Below are 21,442 nucleotides of genomic sequence, written 5' to 3'. Positions count from 1 at the left end.
ATTTAAGGGTGGAAACAGCCAACGGAAAAGAGAAAAAGAAAAGAGAGAGAGAGATGGGAAAAAGAAAATTAAATTTCCAATTGATGGCTTTATTGCGATGAATGGCGCTTGTGTATCGCTTTGCCGTAAAAGGATGCTTTCGGAGGGTGAAATGGGCGTTGCATTTTGTTTTTTTCACTTGTTTTTTCTTCCCTGTTGTTTTGCGTTCGCCAACGCCAACACAATAACAGGTCAAGCTGGCGGAAGAAGCTGTTGCAATATTTTCAATAAAAAAAAAATTTTGCATATGATGCAGGCGCGGTACGCGATTTACGAGTTTCTGCTTGTTGTGTGCAGTGCTGCTTACGCAGAGGGTGAGAGTTTTGTATCTCTTTGTTGTCTGGATGTATTGGTTGTTGGTTTTAAAGGGGATAGCTTATGCCACAGCTTGTCAAGATGAAGATGACATGAATTTTAGACACTTTCATATTATTTTATGTTCATATAAGACCAATATGAAAGAGATTACTCTTTGGAGTCTTGCAAAAATATGTTGAAAAGCCACTGAAGGCCGCTTTCACTTACCGCTTCTTGTCCATTTCCGTCTCGGTGTGGAAGTAGTAGTGTCTTAGACTCAGCTCCGGTGGAACTATCTCGAACGCATACTTCTTACCACCGGCCGACGAAGGCTGCACACGATACCCCTGCAGGCAGGCCATACCTAATTCGTCAAACAAATTGAAAATCAACAGTGTGGTGAGTTAGAACTTCTTCTCGATCGTTGTAGACCGGCATTTCAATTACCGAAAGCACTCTTGCTGGTGCCGTCGTGGTAGAAGTAGAGTACCGCATCCTTCAGCACGCAGTATCGCTTGGTCCACGAGCGCCATTTGCTGCCCAGCTTGGTCAGCGGCCCGCTGCAGTCCGGTTTGCTGATACCCGTCGCACAGAGCCGTAGGTTCCGTGCACTGTTTAAAGGAATGATTCGTTGCTTGTAAGACGTGCAATACAAAGATTTGCTGGAGCATGGAGAGCATGTACACACCTGTTTTCCAGCCAAGGATCACATTGCTGGGCAGCGTGGCTGATGATGGCGATCCAGCGACTGGCCGCCTCTTCCGTGTCGGCCGACAGCTGCACCTTGGTGCCTTCCTCCGTGTCGATGGCAAAGCTGTGCGGGCGCGTGATTGGTTCAAGCGGAATGCGCTCGATCGTGTGGTTCGTCAGCATGATCGCACCAATCGGTTGATTATCCTATGAAGAAGTTTATTAAATTAGATGATTAAATTTAAGGAACTTACTGCCAAAACGCTTACCGCATCTGATTTGTAGTAGTAGAGACAATGGTCCGGCCGTAGCGAGAACCACCGCCGGACCCATTTGCCACCGCTGGAACAGTACCGCCATAGGAACCCGGTGTAGATCGAGGGATGTGAGGAGCCATCGTCCAGGGGCGACAGCATCCCAATCGTACGAGCAACCTGGCCATGTCAAAAGATGGTAAAAGAGCTATCAACCTCCGTTTAACACCACCAACAGCCCGCAAATGCTTACCTCCAGCTCGAGCGTATCGCTGCCAGCGTGGGCAATTTTCACAACCTCCGAGTGACTTTTGTCGATCACCGAGATACCGTTGACCGACAGTACAATATCACCTACCTCTAGGCCCGAAGTTTCGGCCGGCGTGTCCGGCTCGATCGCGGACACCACGACCGGCTTCGAGCCGTGTATGCGGAACCCGAACTCGCCGGACTTCCTGCACACGACCACCGTTTTATCGGTGTCTGTCGATAAGAGAGAGAGAGAAATCATATAAAACTTTTTGAATGATATTTCGCCTTAAAGGCGATCTTACCAAAACTGTTGCTATTCTGACGTCGGTACATCTCGACGCATGACTTCCGGTGCACCAGCCGGTGTGTGATGGCTTGGTATTTCTTTCGAAAATCTCGCTCCGAATCGGTCGAGCCGCGTCGCTCGAGCGTTGCATCCTTCGGGCGATCGAAGCTGCCGTCCGGCAGCTCGTTCCGTCGCCAAACGTCCCTATCGGCAATGCAGATCCACAGGCCCGCCTTGTAGTTACCGTGGTAGATGCCCTGTTCCGGCTCGGACGTCGTGTCGATGTACGCTTGGCCGGCCGGCGCTACGCAGGGCGACGAACCGGCTGGACGCAGATTATTCGGTTCGATCTCCTCCTTGCCACGCTCCTCGCTCTAGGGTAAATGGATCGCAGTAGAACTCACAATGAGAGCTTATTCTACGGAAAACTCTTAAACACTCAATGTTCTTAATAGTATAGACACTTTTTTTGAAGTTATCTTCATTAATATCAAACTAAACAGCTTTCTAGACACATCTCCATCGAGAAGATTGGCTCTTGCTCTACAAACGATCCTCTAAAAACGACAGTTTGTAAGGCAGCTTGCATACTTTTAGGTGGGAAACTGTAGGGGGAAAAAATGCAACCGCAGCTAACACACTCACACAACTACCCAGAGCACACAACAACGGCAGAGTGGATCACTAACCGCTTACCTTGGCCCGGTACTCCTGCCGGCTCTTGAAGTGTCGCCGATCGACGTGCCTGTCCTCGGAGCGAAAGCGCTTGTCCATCTTCTTGTACAGCCGGGTGTGGTGCGGCGTCTTGGTGCAGTCTGGCGAGTCAGCGAACCCCTCCGGTGGCTGCACAATGTCCGGCCGATCGTTGTCCGTCGAGTCGAGCGTTAGGATGGACTCTTCGGATTCGCCCGGGAGGTTCGAGACCTCCACCTCTTTGCCGCAGTGTGAACAATGAACCTGCGAGATAGCAGCACAACCAAGGCTTTGTTAATACAGGTGTTTAGGATTGAAATGCGCCAAAATGTAGGCAATTTGTTGTACGCGTGAGTTAAGCCATAAAACCAATAGCAGCGCCATCTCGAGGCAATGACACAACTACTCCCCTTTTCACAATAGCGCCATCTACGTAATTAGTTATGCAAATTATGGGTTCAAAGGGTGGTGTCTCGACTAATAATTAGGAAACATTTGTATGTCCACGGAAAGAGGGGAAATTAAGCCAGCGTACAAACCCAAAAATGTAAACATCGCTACCGGAACACAGCACGTACCACAATAAGTACCCCAAGAAATACATGCAGAATTTAGTTAACAGCACAGATTTTGGAGCTTGAATTTAATTCTACATCTTCATATCACCTTGCTAGCAAATCTTGCATAGAGTCCTTGGCGGGTAGCTCTTGCTTGACACTTGTTAGCGCTCTCCGGTGAATATGGTAACTGTGCTGATTTTTGCTCCCATAGAAAACTCGAGTCGCGAGTTTTAACTATCTAGTGTAGGGCGCAATCCTACACATTTTGGTCCTTCGAACCGGATAGCCGGAAACCCTGAAATTCCGGTATGTTACGTAGTAAAGTGAAGTAACAGTGAAAAAGTGAAGACATGCCAACCAAGGCGGTAAACATTCTTCGAACCAGTGACGACGACATCTAATGCAGAACTTCCCTTCGTGGTGCGCGTTGACTCGGGCAATGGCACACGGCTGGCCAGCGCAGGTTCATCCACTGGCAGCCGACTCATCCCTTCGTGGTGCGCGTTGATTTGGTCAACGGCACACGGCTGGCCAGCGCAGGTTCATCCACTGGCAGCCGATTCTTCCCTTCGTGGTGCGCGTTGTTTCGGACAACGGCACACGGCTGGCCAGCGCAGGTTCATCCACTGGCAGCCGATTCATCCCTTCGTGGTGCGCGTTGTTTCGGACAACGGCACACGGCTGGCCAGCGCAGGTTCATCCACTGGCAGCCGACTCATCCCTTCGTGGTGCGCGTTGATTTGGTCAACGGCACACGGCTGGCCAGCGCAGGTTCATCCACTGGCAGCCGATTCTTCCCTTCGTGGTGCGCGTTGTTTCGGACAACGGCACACGGCTGGCCAGCGCAGGTTCATCCACTGGCAGCCGATTCATCCCTTCGTGGTGCGCGTTGTTTCGGACAACGGCACACGGCTGGCCAGCGCAGGTTCATCCACTGGCAGCCGACTCATCCCTTCGTAGTGCGCGTTGATTTGGTCAACGGCACACGGCTGGCCAGCGCAGGTTCATCCACTGGCAGCCGACTCATCCCTTCGTAGTGCGCGTTGATTTGGTCAACGGCACACGGCTGGCCAGCGCAGGTTCATCCACTGGCAGCCGACTCATCCCTTCGTGGTGCGCGTTGATTTGGTCAACGGCACACGGCTGGCCAGCGCAGGTTCATCCACTGGCAGCCGACTCATCCCTTCGTGGTGCGCGTTGACTCGGACAACGGCACACGACTGGCCAGCGCAGGTTCATCCACTGGCATCCGACTCATCTCTTAGTGGTGCGCGTTGACTCGGACAACGGCACACGGCAGGCCCAGCGCAGGTTCATCCACAGGCAGCTGACTCATCCCTTCGTGGTGCGCGTTGACTCGGGTAACGGCACATTGCTCACTCAGCGTGAGATTCATTTCATCATTCGGCACATCTCATTGGAAATCAGTGTATCGCAAAGAATCAGCGTCGAATTAAGTAATGCCAACAACTCGATCCACATCGAAGCGTACGGAAAGCCAAGCAATGCAATCAGAAAACGCAACACCTCAGCCTGAGATGCAAGCCTCGCGCTCAAAAACACAAGCTGAAGCCATGGAGTCCAAAGCGAAAGCAGTTGTTGAACAATCATTCCATGATGCAGAGTTGTCTACTAACCAACGCGAGCTGAAGATGTTGCGACTGCATCATTCTAGTCAGCAACGAAAACTCGTAAAGTTGCTGGAAGACGTCACAACAACACCAGTAAATGCAACTACATACAACGTGAAATACAGCTACCTGCAAGATCTAAAAGCAAAGCAAACAGAGATCTTTGAGAAAATAGTAGCCCTGGACCCAATAGACCTAGAAAACGACTTTTCTGACGACGAAGCATGTGCTTGTATGTACATGAAGTTAGACACCATGATAGCAAACGGAACTCCAATTGCTGCACCTATTGCAGTGACTCCTGTGGTATCTTCTTCATTACATCATCTGAACATTCCAATGCCAACATTTGATGGAACATATGAACAGTGGCCTAAATTCAAGGCCATGTTCCTGGATATTGTGAAGGAATCTAGTGCATCGGATGCGGTGAAGTTACATCACCTTAACAAGGCCTTGATTGGAAAGGCTAGTGGCGTGCTGAATGCAAGTCTCATCGCAGGCAACAACTTTGCAAGTGCATGGCAATTGCTGGAGGATCGCTTTGAAAATCCTCGCGTGATTGTGGACAGGCACATCGCGGGATTATTGCAGATGAAACCCGTGATCAAGGAGTCTGCACGCGGGCTGCGTGAGTTGCTGGAATGCTGTAAAACTCATGTAGACGGTCTATCCTACATGAAGAAAGAAGTTGATGGAACCAGCGAATTAATCATCACCCACATCTTGACTTCATGTTTCGATCCTGAAACAAGGAAGCTATGGGAGAGGACAATGAACCGAGGAGAGTTTCCGAAGCTGAAGACAACATTGGAGTTTTTATGCAGACAGTGCGAAGTGCTGGATCAGTGTGCCTCTGAGAGAGGAGAAAGAGGCGACAAAAGCAACATGGTGAGCGCCAAGGTGTACACAGCTTCCATTCAAAACTGCAAGCTCTGCAACGATGATCAGCACAACATCGTTCACTGCCCTGAGTTTTTGGCGTTATCAACACGAGAGAGACAGATCAAGGCTCAAGAACTTCATCTTTGTTACAATTGCCTTGGGGCTGGTCACTCTTCACGACGATGCGAATCAAGGAGGACATGCCGTATATGCAATAAACATCATCACACGTTGCTTCATTTTGAGCAACCTGTTGAAATGCCAAGTTCTGAACATGTAGCAACCGCGTCACATCAAGAAGAAGAGACATCAGGCACAGGGTCATCATCTTCAAGCAGCCCATCTTCACCCCAGATTGTTTTGAGTGTGCAAGGAGCAGCAAAATCTACCGTCCTGCTATCGACAGTGCTTTTGAACATCGTGGACGATCAAGGAACGAATCATCAAGCTCGTGCACTGCTAGACAGTGGCGCACAATCGAACTTCATTTCTGGACGACTGGTGCAGCTGCTACGATTGCCACGGAAGATAGTGAACATTCCGTTGTCGGGCATAGGTGGCAGTTCAACCATAAATGTGCGACATTCAGTAAGAGCTACAATACGATCACGTTGTTCCGAAGACGCCTTTACTTTGGATATGTTGGTCTTGGCTACCCCGTCGGCATCTTTACCAACCCAACCGGTAGACATCAGTAGCTGGAACATCCCGGAAGACTACATCTTAGCTGATCCCACCTTTAACCAGCCGGGACGTGTTGACATCATCCTTGGAGCAGAATTGTTTTACGAATTCCTGAAGGAGCGCCGCGTGTCATTTGGTCTGCATCGTCCCGTATTGCAAGAATCCAAATTTGGTTGGATAGTCAGTGGCAATGCACTCATCGAACCAGCATCTGATCCAGTAGTGTGTGCTACAGCTTTAATCACGGACAACTTGAGCATGGTGGCAGCAGAGGACAACGCTGAAATGTCCTTGTCACATCATCCAGTTGTCAGCAACGCAGTCATCAGACATCGTAGTGATCTTCAAAGTGGCCTGCGCAACGGAGTAATCGAAATTCAGAATGACGAGTTAAGGGTCGGACGGGCCAAACGAGAAGGAGCATCCGTAGCTGACGTCATCTATCCTAAATCATCGGAGAGAGCAGCTGAGGCATCTACCAGTGATTCTACCGCAGTTTGTCTTGGTAGCAGTGACTTTGGTGGCGTCATATCAGTAACGGGTAGACCAAGAAACCACGATTGGGAACTTTGGGCACGATTGGGAACTTTGAGCACGATTGGATACTTTGAGCACGATTGGGAACATCACTATAATTGATACGTACATCAATTTCATCGTGCACACGTGTGCCATTTTACATGAATTTTGTCATTATTTCACAGAGTTAGTAATCTTTCATATTCAACTAAAGGAACATGAATCAGGGTAGATCTAACACAGAGCGAGATTGCTTTTGCATGAAATTAAATTGTTCCAATTTAAGGTGGCAGGATGTTTAGGATTGAAATGCGCCAAAATGTAGGCAATTTGTTGTACGCGTGAGTTAAGCCATAAAACCAATAGCAGCGCCATCTCGAGGCAATGACACAACTACTCCCCTTTTCACAATAGCGCCATCTACGTAATTAGTTATGCAAATTATGGGTTCAAAGGGTGGTGTCTCGACTAATAATTAGGAAACATTTGTATGTCCACGGAAAGAGGGGAAATTAAGCCAGCGTACAAACCCAAAAATGTAAACATCGCTACCGGAACACAGCACGTACCACAATAAGTACCCCAAGAAATACATGCAGAATTTAGTTAACAGCACAGATTTTGGAGCTTGAATTTAATTCTACATCTTCATATCACCTTGCTAGCAAATCTTGCAAAGAGTCCTTGGCGGGTAGCTCTTGCTTGACACTTGTTAGCGCTCTCCGGTGAATATGGTAACTGTGCTGATTTTTGCTCCCATAGAAAACTCGAGTCGCGAGTTTTAACTATCTAGTGTAGGGCGCAATCCTACACAACAGGAAAGAATGGAGTTTGAAGATAAGCTTCTTACCTGGTGCTCGCAGTGGGACAATGCGTCAGCTTCGCTGTAAAACACCGAGTCCGAACCAGGCGACACCGATCGCAGCGACTCGGTGGAGATCGCTTGCAGTCGTTTCTCGGGCGAGATTTTCTGCTTGCGTGGAGATCCAACCGACGGTGGGCTACGGATCTGTGAGTAGTACTGCGAGGGACTCAGCTTCGTGCCGGTGGTAACAATCGTCGGTTGAGGTGTGGCCATCACCACGGCCGTGGTCGCAGTCGCCGCAGCCGCCGCCGCCACGGTAGGTTTCTCGGGAGAGCGCACCAACGGTGTCTTGCTTCGCCGGGGCAGCGTTCCAGTCGATCCCATCCCACTGCCAGCGGTCGTGTCCTCCGGTACAGCGCTGCGAGCCCGCGGTGACTTGCGCGTCTTCGGTCGGAAGCGTTTCTGCTTGCTGCTGGGACTCGCCCCGTCCAGCACATTCAACGCACTCTTGTCCTCCGGCGACAGCTTCTTAAAGCCCGGGCTCGGCTGGCGCAGCATCGGCGTGGTGTACGTCTTGATCGAGTCCTTGTCGAACTCCAGCTTGAACGTGCTCTTTTTCCTGCGCCGCTCCTCCTCGTTCCAGTCGCGACCCCGCCGAGCGCTTCGGGCAATAGTTCCGGTCGCGGCGCCAGCGTACGGCAGCTTGGGCGCGGCCTCCTTCTCGTCGTGCGACGACGAGTAGCGCTTTTCGCTCCGCTCGTCGTCCGAAAGCGATTGCGGCTTCGCCGGCTTCACCTTGCCGGCGATCGCTTTCGGCAGGGCGGCCCGGGAAGGCGAACACTTCTTGCTCACGCTGAAACTATCGCTCGAACTGCTGCTGACGGAGTGCGTCGGCGAGGGCTTCGGGATGGGTGGCGGTGGGATTTGGGGCGAGACGGACTTTTCCTCGACCGGGGGCGTTTCCTCGCACACCGCATCGACCCGGGCCAGGCTGTAGATGGAGGACGCACTCTCGAAGGATGATCCGTCCTGTGTGGTGGCTGCAGTTGGCAAAGGAACAAAGATGAAAGTGTGTAACTTTTCCCATTTGCAACGTTCAGACAAACTTTAAACGTCAACCAGCAACAGCAAGCTTTTCCGCGTGGTGGGGATGGTAATTGCGAATCAACAACAAGCGACAAACGACGTCTAATATTGAACAGGTAACGGTTCCAACAAAAGCTGCTTTCAAACATCTAAGCCGGGGATTATGTGGATACATGGTGGATGTTACAACACTAAATTAATGGGGAAATTGTGTATACTATTCCAATTGAAACTGGGCTGAGCACAATTGCTCCATTTGTTAATCAATAACTAATTAACGTCCTAAAAGCATTTTGCTTTATTGATTGATTTGTGAAGGTGTAGAAAGGGATGGAAATGGAAATAGGTTACTCGGAATGACACTCAACTGGAAGCACATGGAAACATAAATACACATAAATGATAATTCACACTTGGCCGTAACAATCGCTGACGATGATTGATTAACATTAAAGCGACACTTGACAATTATCGAGTTGACCTTAACTGGGAAAAGCAAGATAGAATGATAAGCATTTGATCGGATGACTTTCGGGTTAATTCATTGCCAGTTTGATTGATGTGATGTCAGTGAAGTTTAAAAAGGCAAATAATTAAATAAATTACGAGAGTTTGAAGCCCTATCGATTTAAAAGAAAAATATTTGACCAGTGTCTACTATTCTGTTGGTTTTGTTGTACACATTGCATACTTTAAGGGTGATTATCGTCAAACCAAAACTTTAAATTTAGCTTTTTTAAATTTTTTTTTATGTTGCCTACGCTTTATTCAAATTGTTGGTTTCGATAAATGATCTTAGTTGCTATCCAACAACTACCAAATAATAAAAAAGATATATCATCATTTTCGTTTTTTACTCTCCGGTGCGAACTTTTGCACGCTTTCATGGGATAAAACCAATTGACAAACATTTTCAATAATTAGCATCATTCACACGCGCTACCCATCGCTTTGTGTTGGATAAGCATTGTCGGTATAATTAAATTTTATTTATTGTCATCAAGAGTAGCGTTTTTTGTTACCCCTTACTTACTCAGGCCTTAACCACACCGTGAGTAAAGTGCGGACACCAAGCAAAGCGTTGGAGTTATTGTGAACAGCACCGCACCGAGCACCGCTTTAAAGGATTATAATTATGTGCAATGCACTGGGAATGTTTTAATTAAACGATAATGTGTGTTGTGTTTTTTATGTGACATCCATTAAGCTGACTAAAGGCGGATATATTGTTCACACGCAAACACACACACCCGATATGATAATTGATGACCAAAGTGCGAATAAAACTCAAACACGGGTGACAAATAAAAGCAAGTGTTTTTTTTCTTCCTCCTCATTACACCGCGCTGTATTAAAAGGGAAGGAGGAACAACGGCACTTGGCAGACACACACAGCTAAACACACACTGGGATCGTGGGGAGCAGGAAATACAAACAGACAAACGTAACAACAGCAAAGGGAGCAAAACATAGCACAAACACTTGGGGAAAATTTGGAGCGCATGGGGAGACAAATGGGGAAGACAAACGAACAGTGCGTGCGAGTGTGTAAGAATCGGACATTTCGAACCTGGTACTTGTTTGGTCGGTCTAGTGGCGTGGATCGTTTTGTATGTACCTTTAGCTCCCGATGCACCCCGCTTCGAGTTGTCGGTGCACGTCACATAGTCCTCGGTGGTGCTGCCTTCCGATCCAGCGCCACCACCGGTAGCACCACCAGGACCGGATGTGCCGGTCTCTTGGCTAAAGACGGGATGATCCTTCAAGAGATCGACACCATTTCCGGGCGAACCTTTGGCGAACCGGGCAGCCACTGGAGTGGCCGAACCGATTGGATGATGGTGGGGCAGCTTGGTTGAGGACGGCGAAGGTTGCTGGGGAGTCGCTGGGCTGCCGGAAGGCATTGAGGACGTTGGACTTGGGTCGGATTTTCCGGTACGTTCGGTTGGGTCCGAAGAGCTGAATGGAAATCGAAGGATGTAGAAGATGAAGTTATAATTAAAGAGGCAATAATGCGCCTAAATGTATGCTTTTTGCTTCACATTATCAGGCTTTTGAGGCTTTTGTAGCTACTTTTAAATTGATTAATGTGTCAGCTGCACTATTCAATTTGAAATTTGCTTTTAAGTAGATACATTTGAGCTTTTATCGAAAGAAAACATATAATTGAAACGAAACAGATTATTCGACTTTTCCCCCAAAATGCCTCGCCACTCGCTCACTTACCGATGGATTAACGGTTCGATTTTGTGCAGCTTTTGCTGCTGCTTCTGCTGCTCGCTGCGAGCGGCCCGCTTGGTGGGCGAAAGTGGCCGCGAAGGGCGGCGCAGCGTGGCCGACTTTTGCCACTGCAGGTCACGTTCCTCGCGCTCCATGCTCGGCGACGGGATGACAGCGATCGATGGGGTGGTGGGCTTGACGATGCCGATGCCGGCCACGCTCGGTTGAATGGCCATCCCGTTCGGTTGGTGGCCGTGGCCGGACGGTGTGGAGACGGTGTTTGACTGCAGTGCAGTCGATGCCACGGTTACCGGCAGTGGTGGTAGCGGCTGCACAGAAAGGGGGGGGGGGGGAGGGGAAGGATGGTAGAGAAAACAAAGCGTAAAAAGCGGTCGTAAAATGCTTCGACCAGCGGCAAAATCCCCGGGCGCGTTAAGACCACCGCTTGATCCTGGCTTTTCGGACGCCACAAGCGATATCCAAATAAAAGCTGAAAGCAGCTCGGTGCATGGGACGGAACGTACGGTAAACAAAATAAAAGCCGCTGGACCCTCCCAAGTGATGCAGCAACTTTGAGCAATAACCGGACCAGAGTGCGCTCGATGCGCTGTGGCGTGTTTGGGCGTCACATAAAATTAAATCATGTCCTTTTTCGTCCCTTTTGGTGGGTTTAAACTGCAACACTGCACTGTAGCTGCACGAGACGAGCGTTTAGTTACGAAACAAGCTGCTAGTTTTTTGGTGCATCATAGTGGGGGAGAGTGTTAGTCCTTTTTTTGCCCATAAGTAATGTTTTGTAGCAAAGCAAATTCACCCCGAATCTCATCTGTGCTGTGGTGGATTATGTATTCGAATTTAATTAAAGTGACTGGCTCGATACTGGTCCGTTGCTGGCATACAGATCGTTGTCAATGGGGCCACAACACACAAAGCTCGTCAGAGTGCTATTCTCTGTGTAGAATATTAAATTTCATACATTCGTAGACATTCGAGCTTTGGCAAAATCGTTCAAATGGAAATGGCGAACAAAACCGCTCTCTGTGTGGACCGCCGTTTTCCAATACACAATTCAATTTTCGGCCCAACTGCAAACAACCGGATGGAGCGGAGGTTGGGTGGTGATTTTAGCTTCAAATTCCATGTCAAATTTCCATTTCGAGAAAGGAAAAACCCCGCTGCCCCGGAGTCCCGGACCGTTCCGTGGGAGGGTGGAGTCGGTCCCAGGGCTGGTGAATTTCACGCCGGGCTTAGCTGGTCTTTTGCAGCGCCATTGAACATTGGAAGTAAACAACGCGTAAAGTGTGCGCTTGGGTTTCGGTAGAGCGTGCCCGTTTTTTCACGGAATTTCAATCTTGCCGATGAAAATCCACAATGTAGGGCGAGATAATGGGATACTTGGAGTATACGCGGGGCACGAGGTGTACAAAATTATTAATTAGTGGCAGCGGTTTATTCGTTCCACGGCTGCATCCGGTGTAATTTTCTTCCACGCAGCACTGTAAGCAAACAGTGCTGTTGGAAGGCAAAGTCATATTTCCTTTCAATGGGTCTTATTGAAACGTTGGAGGGGGTTTTTTTATGAAAATGAAGTAAAAAATCAAGCAGCACCTGAATCAACACTTGACGGACAGTGGATATTTTACCAAGGTATTGAATTTCATGAAGGAAGAAAAGAAAAGAAGATTTTAGGCGAAAACCTTAAAAAAGGTGAAAGAAAGGTTTGGTTGTTGATTTAGTCATACAAAAACCCGACTTTGTTGCCATAACTGCCCATTACTCAGCCTACGGCGTCTTTGATGATCGAAAGTGGATATGGTTGGTTGACTTTACAGTAAGAACTGTTAAGCTATCCAAAGGACAGTTTTGAACGGAAAATTTATTTTTAAAGCCTAAATGTATGCAACCCTCAGTACAGAAACATGTTATTTGCTGTAAAAAAACCCACTTCCAACTATGTTCACTCTTAATACCATATCTGTGCTACAACGATTGCATAACTTTGGGCGTTCCAGCACCTACCTGATCGGCGATATCTTCCATATCCAGCACATCCGTATCCATTGAGCTGCGCTGCTGATGCTGCAGCAGTAGGTTCTTCCTTCTCGACGATGGAGTCAGCTTCCCGTTGTCCGTTAAGCTGTCGGAGGAGAAACAATCACCTTAATAATCAACTCTTATCAACCGTCAGCATTCACTCACTCACCTTTGCGTCATGATCGTCGCCTGCGATTCGTTCCAGTTCCCGTCGGACGTGTCGCGGGTGGCATCGTTTGCAAGCGAGTCGGAAGAGTGGAATGGGGAAGCCTCCCGGTGAAGCCTACCTGTGGACGCGGAGTGATCTTCCTTCTGGGGCGATGGTGGTGCTGAAAGATGGCGCGACCCAATCGCAGCTCCGATCGATCTAGACCGGGATGACATGCGCTGGGCTGCGTGCGGGTGAGCTCTCCCACTATCCCCGCCGTTGCGATGCGGGTGCTGTTGCACCACACTCCCGTTGTGCTCCCGTTCCTCCTCTTCGTCCTGCTCGCAGCTCGTGGGCTGATCCAGACTGACCGAGCGCTTGCGGAAGCTTTCCTTTCGCCGATCCTTCACCTGCGGCTCATCGTCTGGCACGGAGCTTTCGCTCGCGTCGCGATAGTCCGGCTTGGGGAGTTTCGGCGCTGCACACTGTTCCCGCATCGTGGAGCGTCCTTCATCGTCACTGCCGGTCGGTACGGTGGAGCTACCGCCATCTCCATCCGCAGTCACGCTCGCTTTGCGCCTAGCGTCGGCATGCATCAGCTCACCCTCGGATTGTGCTTTTTGAAGCTTTTTCTTCTTGACGGCACCGGGCGAGGGGACGGGCGACACGCGCGGCTTAAAGTCGATGAAGATTTCGCGCTCCTCGCCGGGCATGCCGTCCAGCTCCTGCTCGCTGTCCGAGTCGCAGGTCGAGCAGCTACCCTCGGAGGACGACTTGGTGTCGTCCTGCATGTCCAGCGGCTGAATGTTGGGCGGCGTCACCGGACAGGACGGGGGAGCCGTTTGGGAGGTGTAGTGGGAGGGTAGGGTGGGTGGTTGCGGTTTGACCAGCGGTTGGAACGGTTGCGTCTTTGCCGGCGCAGCGAACTGCGTCTGCATGATGGGCTGCACCTTCTGGATCTGCTGATGGGGGATGGAGTTCCGCTTGGCGAGGGCTTGCGTGTCGGGCGTGACGAACGCGTACGAGGCTCGCCGTTGTTGCTGCTGCTGCTGTTGTTGCTGCTGCTGCTGTTGCTGCTGTTGCTGCTGCTGATGCAGTCCTTGGACGAGGGGGAGCCCACTCGAGTGGGGTTGCTTTTCCGGCGGCAGCACAATGGCGTGGGCAGACATCCGGCGGTTCAGGGCCGTGGCCGTCGGCATGCTGTCAAAAGATCGAACATCTTGATTAACGCTTCCGTTGGACAGGATGAGATGCTCGGGGGCGGGCAGTGCCGGATGGGACTGGTCCCGGTACACGATGTCGTGATGGTGATGGGCGTGGCCGTGGTCCCGCCGGGGCAGTGTGTGCGTGTGGAACTCCTCCGGCTTGTGGTGGATGCACGTTCTCCGCGGCAAGCTGTGCGTCTCGAACGGAACGTATCCATTCTCGTAGCCGTGGGTGTACTGTGACTGATGTTGTTGTTGGTGTTGTTGTTGTTGCAGTTGAAGATGTTGCTGCTGCTGCTGCTGCTGCTGATGCTGCTGATGATGATGGTGCACCTGCTCCAGGTCCTGTTTGCGCAAAAACTGGAACGTCGGCTCCTGCGAGTGGCTGGCACGCCGCGGCAGCACAATGCTGTCGTACGCATCGTACGGATAGGAGGCGGTCTCGTACGACGTCCGCGACCCATCGGTCGACCGGTACGAGGTGGCACTGTCCTGCGAGTGGTTGCGTGAGTGCGTCAGGTGCGTGCCGTCCGAGTGGCTCAGCTGCGAGGACGTGCGCGACGATGGTAGCTCGAAATGTGGCCCTACATGGGTGGCGGGCGGTGAGGTGATGGTGAAGGGTGATTTCGGCGGCTCTTCCGACTGTGTGCGATGCAGCAGCTCATGATCAAAGTTTGCATTCGCGCTGCTGCGATTGTGTGCGTATTTCGGGTTGTGTAGTTTGATGCGATGAGGAAGCGCGCAAAGCAAAAACCAAAAACCATACCATGAAACGAGAACGAATGGAATCGGAGGAGGTGAAGAATGGGCGAGGCTGTTAGCTTTTCGTCGCAGCAAATGCAAGCAGGGGCGCATATAGACAACAAGCAAAATGTATCGAAAAAAGAAACTGTATCAAAGCAAACGCTCAACCGTACTTACGTGCCAGTGTCCACCGGTTGCAGCACGTTTGGATCGATGCCATTCTCCTGCAGGCGATCGCCGGCCTCGGAAAGGCTCTTGGTTAGCTTGCGGCCACCACCGTTCAGTCCGCCGTTTGTTTGCGCGCCTTGCGAAACCATTTTTACCTGCAAAGGAAGCCCCATTCGTAGTTTAGTCGCCTAAAGTTATGCAATCGGTTGAAAGACGAAGAAAAAGCAGCTTTTGCTGAGCTCATCATCCCGTATGTGAGGAGAATGAAATGAAACGGCATCCCTTTCTATACTCGTTTGATTTGATTGGCATGCACGTTTCCTGTTTATTATCAACTCACACTCTTATCACGCTCCAATCTCAATCATTCGATGGAAAAAAGTCCCACTCTCCTGCATACAAAGCACAGCCGAGAGCCGGATTTACCATATATGCAATAAATCTGAGCCGAGAAATTTATGGAGATTTTATGTTCCACACATATTCCCGGCAAAGAAAGTCAGCAAAAGAGAAGCGTCCTTGCTTTGTCTCGGGCCGATGCAAATCGTTCGCTGACGATGGCCACAACGAGATCGATATTTTTTCGGGCTGTTCCGAAACGGGCCGCTGTGCCGGGCCAAGATTGCCAGGGATGGTGTATTTTTTATGAGATTGAGACTGTCACCAGCTGTCGCTTTCGATTTTGCAAACAGCACGAGCAAGTGACCCAGATTTGCCGTCGACCTCATAAAAGGTCGTAGCTGCAGCCGGGGTCGGGGGAAATAATGATTCAGTGAAATGATGCCAGCACTCTGCTCACTTCACTTTCCCTGCCACAAAACCCTGCAAAAAGCTGCCGTGTTGGAAAGTGAAAGTATCTAAGGCGCCTTGTTTGTTTTTACTTTAAGGCCGCTGTCAACGGCAGACACATGTCTTTTTTGTTTTACAGTGGCAGACTAGTGCAAAAGACTGCAAAGTTTCCACTTTTAATAACGAGATCTAATTACTGCGCCAACTTGTTAGTGTCTTAAGTAATTAAAATGCTATGACACCTTCCACCGTAAACCGGCAAACGTGGTGGGCAAACGCAACTGTCAATGGCAACGGCCAGGGAAAACACAGCTTTGACAAATGAAATTGTTGAGCGAAGAAGATTTCACTTCACGCCCCCCAAAAGGGAGGAAAGAAAGAAAGCTGAAGCTTAAAACTTTGGCCACACCTTACCATACCGTCGTCACTTACAGGAGCATCCGTGATATATTTGCTTAACGTATTATACAGTTACGGGTGAGCGCAGGCAGCAGAGCCAGAACGCAAAAGAGAAAGAACAGCAGAAGAATGGTCTTAAATAACCTAGGCCATTTTATTTGTATCCGTGTCGGAGCGCATTTCCGCCTGTGTGACGCTGTGTGCTTTAATGAAAAGTTGCTTTCCGACTAAAAGCTTGCACTCCGCTCACGCCCCAAAGCCACAGTCTTAACTGTTTTTTTGGAGCAGCTCTTTTTGTCCCACCCTCAGAGCTTGTTGTTTTCCCGCCGTTTTCCCTAGAACACCCACTGTGTTGTGGATGAAGTTTGCAGCATAATTAGAAGCAAGTTTATCCATTTATCCGTAAAGCACAGACAAGCTGAGGTTGGTGGGTAAACGGCCTTTTTTGCCACTTTTAGTTCCTACCGCACCAGCTAGAGGCAGGCATGAGATGGCGCTAAAACGGACGGTCACAGACTCACCGCTGTGAGGGTGTAGTGGTATGCGAAGAAAAGCAGTTTTGGCCAATGTGTTTCTTACGGCACAGATTCGTTGAAAAGAGAATTGAGCCAACTTTCATGGCTCCCTCTAAAAAAAGAAAGGAAATAAACCCTGGGACAGACGATGAGCATTCCGGAAGAAACATTGGCCCTGGCAATTGCTTTGCAACCTAATTTTGGTAAGCTCTGATGAGGTAATTGAGGTTGGAGTTTGAGTTGGAGCTCGTGATGAATCGGGTTCGAGCGTTTCGCTGTGTGCAGATTTGCAACGGCAATGGGAATGCAATGAGAAAGGAATAAATTACAATTTGAATTTATTTGACTAATTTTAGTTTTAGTTGAATTGTCCTTTGAAAGCAAGAATCACAGTTTTTGCTAGGGGTTTCCCGTGTTTCTTTTCACCAGCACTGTAAACAAATTACACTTTCAATCAGCTGCGTGCATAAATGTAATTAAAAATGGCTAAAAGATTAGTTTTTTGCACTCCACGTTTCCGTGTACTGCGCATTGCATACTGTCAGGCGTAAAACTGAACGGGATGACAATTACACCGATCGTTGCCGCTTGCCAACCTCGTCCGGAAACACAGAAAGAGGCGAACACAATGCACTGTTCTAAATATATTCCAATCTGTAGCTTGCAGCTTGCACACCAAGCCGGAGCTTGTGGAATGTATGTGAAAACTTTGATCACCAAGTGGAAAGGAAAGCGCAAAAAAAAAAACTATTGCAAACAGTTTTTTAATCTCCCGTTTGAAGCTCAATTTCAATTGGGCAACTTTTGTTTGCCATTCGGGTGGAAAGAGTAAAAAAAATAGAAAATCTTTTCATCCAAATGAATGTCCAGCCAACAAAACTTGTCCCTTTTGTCCATCGCCAGCAATTCATTTGGGAAAGAAAAAATAGTTTTTTTTTAATAAATCAAATTGTATGCACCTGAACCATATCCGGCGCCTTTGCAATTGGACATTGGACAGTTTAAAAGTTTATATTTATAAAACAAAAAATTTAAAGGATGCATGAAGGCCCACAAAAAGCATAAAACCAATACGATCGAAAGCAAAACTTCACTTTAGCAGAAGGATTGGCAAAAAGGGTGGACAAAACGAAAGGTGATTAAAATTATAATCCTCCTATCGACAGCTGTAATGGTTCATTTGCACCGGATTTTCGACCGAATAAGTAAAGTGAAAACGAAAAAGTGCTGGATAGAACAAATAAAATACTGCACCCAAGAGCACTTTTGGCTGGCATGGACGGATAAAAACGATCAGCATTTAAATCCTTTGCTATAGTAGCCGTTGAGCTGGTAAATATATTTGGGAGATTATTTTGAGTGAATCTTAATTGCTTCAACGAACATCGTTAGGGGGAAAATGGCTCGGCAAACATGCTTGAAGCAGCTTTTCCCAGAGCAACGCTAGCTTTTATGGATCCAAAATATTGGATAGATGAAGCTGTTGAATATTAATACTTAATAACATTACTTCCAAGTAGCTTGGGCCATGTTTTTGTCGCAACAATTTCCGCTCGCGTAAAAGCACACGATTCCAGCAATTGCCTCGTAAACACTTTACCTCAATGACACTAATTAACCTGTTCCCGGAAGCCCACGCTACCGTCGCTAATCCAATCTGAGCGTTTCCTGTTCGGTGTGTGTAAGTCGTTAGAGTCATTATCGTTCCACGCCCAACGCCTACTACAACGCACGCCGTGTGCGCAATGTAAATGATCAACTTTTGGGCTCTGCGAAGCCACAGGAAGCGCTTGAAGCAACCAAATTCACGTACCATGGGAGGTGGTTGCCATCTTGCTGTCATGTTGCTAAGCCAAGCTCGTTACCATCGGCAAGCGTCAGACAATTCGAAACATTTCGTCTCAAGCAGCCTCTTCCCTGATTTCTGGCTCAATCTGACAAGGAAGGTGCAAGGAATCGCTGCTCCAATGTTACACCAATGCACGAGCTATGCGTCCTGACCGCCTGTTTCCCTCGAGACACAAACTCACATAGCAGGGATTTTCCAAACTTTAACTGTCATCCCCCCAACGGGAACCATCCACAGAGGCAAATAATTCGATGCGCTCGAAGAGCACTTTAGTTTTCCAAACCGTAATTGTTATTGTGCGAACAGGCTGTGAAGTGTTTTACGGGGCTGGTGAGGTGAGCTTTTCTTGAGCCTTGAGTGGGCTGTGTACCGAGCGTGCCGGGAGAACAGGGAGTAGTTTGGTGCCATTTCACCGGTCCCAAGGGGGGCGGGTAGTGTTGCTGTGAAATCAGCCTGAAGGACCCACTTTCGATGGGCTAGTTGAAGGAGTGTTTTATATTTTTGCTGCTGCACTCGAGTGGCGTCGAGTGGCCGCGCCACTCGACAAACAACAAACTGTGCCAGTGACAGCGACGGTGTCGAGAGCCACGGTCAAGTTGCTCACCGTTGACTCTATGGGACAGTTTATGGCGTTTGAATCGGGAGAGAGAGAGGGAGAGCGAGAGATCGAGAGAGTGTGTGTGTGTAAATTATGGAAAATGTAAAATACAAAATGGATGGAACGGGGGCTTCACTTCAAGTTTCTAGAATGCGCTTACACGCTTGGCGCAACGAAGCGTGCTCAACCTTTTCAGTTTAAAAACATAAGGAGCAAAAACACTGTCACTTACCCGGTGGATCGTTCTGGGGCTCAGCGAAAGATTGTGTGGCGCCGTTCCCTTCTTGCCCAGATACACCTCCGTCTGCGTTGCTTGCGTCTTCATTGCGCTTCGCTTCACCTTTTCCAGCACAACCATCTCCTGCTGATGCTGCTGCTGCTGCTGCTGAAGCTGTTGCTGCTGCTGCTGAGCGGCGAGTTGAGCTGCCTGAAGTTGCTGCTGTTGATGCTGCTGATGTTGATGTTGCAGGTGAGCTTGGTGTGCGAGCAGTGCCGCCTGTTGCTGCTGCTGCTGCTGCTGCTGAAGATGCTGCAGATGCTGCTGGTGCAAGTGCTGATGAAGATGGGACGTCGGTTGCTGCTGTATGAGCACGTGCTGAGGCTGTTGCGGTTGCTGCTGCTGCGGCTGATGGTGCGGCTGCTGCTGCTGCTGATGCGGCGGCTGCTGAGGTTGACTGTGGCTCGGGTTCTGCGGCACGGACAGGGGTTGCTTCTGGAGGGCTTGGGGCAGCAGCGGTTGCGGCTGGGCGGTGGGTTGCGTGAGGATCGAGTGCAGCGGTGCACCCGTGGCGTACGGGCCGGCCGCGTGCTGGGCCAGCGTGATGGTGGGCTTTTTGCCGCCGATCAGTCTTTCCTGGCTGCGGGCCGCTGCCAGCCGTGACAGCGGTCGGCTACCCATCGCTTCGTCGAACGACGTGAGCGTGTAGGACCGGGCAAAGCTGACGTGTTTCGTCCTGATGCGGGGGGCGTGCGATGCGTGGGAATGAAAATGGGAAAAAAGCAACGAATCGATTACAATCTTATGGCGAAAGAGGGAGAGACAGAGATCGCGAAGGGAATTAGAAGCATGACAATCGGAACTGACGCAAATCTGGAGGGTGGATACGGTTGAGGAGTTTGGGTGAAACAATTCCATGCTACACAGTTTCCATTTGCAATCATGTAGTTGTAGTTGACGTCGCACGTGGGCTTATAATTTGAGTTTGATAGAGCTGAAAATTGAGTTTCACTGGAAGTCTATTTTCAGTCATATCGTTTCTCTACAAATTGCCTCAAGAAATGATGTTTTCGGAGTGACACGTTTATAAACAGCTTGAGTCTCTTAAATGCCAAGACTTCTCCTTAATTAGTGGTCGTTCTGTATTTTTCCAATATAAAAATAAATATCTTCCAAACAAATACGTCAAATCAAGCAAAAAACGTTGAAATTCAATCAAAACATTTTTATCAGTTCTAAGAACGCTCCTCCCTCCTTTTATGAAAATTGCTGCACGTGATGTATATATCATTTCCAACATTGAGTTTTTTGCATATTTCTTCGCAAAACCAGCCTCCACTCAGTTACTATGCAATCTCCTGAAAAATGTCATTCGCTCCGCTACACATTGGTTACAAAAATAGCCGACAGCCGACAGACAGTGTTCGCTCGCCATGAATTCGTTCCTATCGCCACAATCAATCGCCCTCACCGACGCGCTCTCATACACATTTTGCCGCCTGAATGGCATTCCGGGGAATGCCGGCTCGCCTCCAAATTAGTCGCCGAGTTTTTCTCCGTAAACCTCGAAATGGCGGGGGCTTACACTGCAGACGCTTGCGATGGTTTGAAATGAAAATGGTACCTTTGGTCGCTAAGGCGCTTAGTCAACAGATCAATAAATAATTTCATGGCCAAAGCTGCGAAAAAGTTGGCTCATGGGGCGATGGCTGCAAGGTGACCGGCGGTGACAAATGGTTTCGGGTGTCAGGTGGCGGTGGCGGCGATTTAAGGACACGGTTCGCTTCGCTTGTGATTCGGTGTGGTGATCTGGGGGAGCGAAAAACTTGTGCCCGGAAGGTGCAGGGTAAAAAGTAATTAAATAGCTCATTTCAT

The 21,442-nt window shown here is 49.1% G+C and overlaps 1 protein-coding gene across 7 annotated transcripts in view; it reads right to left on the bottom strand.

Moving 5' to 3' along the window:
- The window catches only part of LOC120957042 (uncharacterized), a 117,924-nt gene that overhangs the window by 4,151 nt on the left and 92,331 nt on the right, over nucleotides 1-21,442 (bottom strand). For 5 of the 7 annotated variants that reach the window (XM_049609121.1, XM_049609117.1, XM_049609118.1 and 2 more), the window contains 14 exons: nucleotides 19,583-20,303; nucleotides 15,210-15,355; nucleotides 13,105-14,976; nucleotides 12,921-13,038; nucleotides 10,908-11,230; nucleotides 10,252-10,640; nucleotides 7,641-8,635; nucleotides 2,515-2,775; nucleotides 1,835-2,192; nucleotides 1,534-1,763; nucleotides 1,296-1,460; nucleotides 1,025-1,233; nucleotides 784-947; nucleotides 565-700 (listed from right to left, as the gene is read on the bottom strand). In XM_049609121.1, the coding sequence (XP_049465078.1) occupies nucleotides 565-700; nucleotides 784-947; nucleotides 1,025-1,233; nucleotides 1,296-1,460; nucleotides 1,534-1,763; nucleotides 1,835-2,192; nucleotides 2,515-2,775; nucleotides 7,641-8,635; nucleotides 10,252-10,640; nucleotides 10,908-11,230; nucleotides 12,921-13,038; nucleotides 13,105-14,976; nucleotides 15,210-15,355; nucleotides 19,583-20,303 (6,087 nt within the window). The remainder of the gene's footprint in view (nucleotides 1-564; nucleotides 701-783; nucleotides 948-1,024; nucleotides 1,234-1,295; nucleotides 1,461-1,533; nucleotides 1,764-1,834; nucleotides 2,193-2,514; nucleotides 2,776-7,640; nucleotides 8,636-10,251; nucleotides 10,641-10,907; nucleotides 11,231-12,920; nucleotides 13,039-13,104; nucleotides 14,977-15,209; nucleotides 15,356-19,582; nucleotides 20,304-21,442) is intronic. The other 2 variants (XM_049609120.1, XM_049609119.1) reach the window with 2 other exon arrangements.

Source organism: Anopheles coluzzii, chromosome 3 (genome assembly GCF_943734685.1).
Source record: "Anopheles coluzzii chromosome 3, AcolN3, whole genome shotgun sequence".
NCBI classification, from domain to species: Eukaryota; Metazoa; Arthropoda; class Insecta; order Diptera; family Culicidae; genus Anopheles; species Anopheles coluzzii.
The sequence above is the reverse complement of the archived record's forward strand: the minus strand, read 5'-3'. Positions and strand labels throughout refer to the sequence as shown.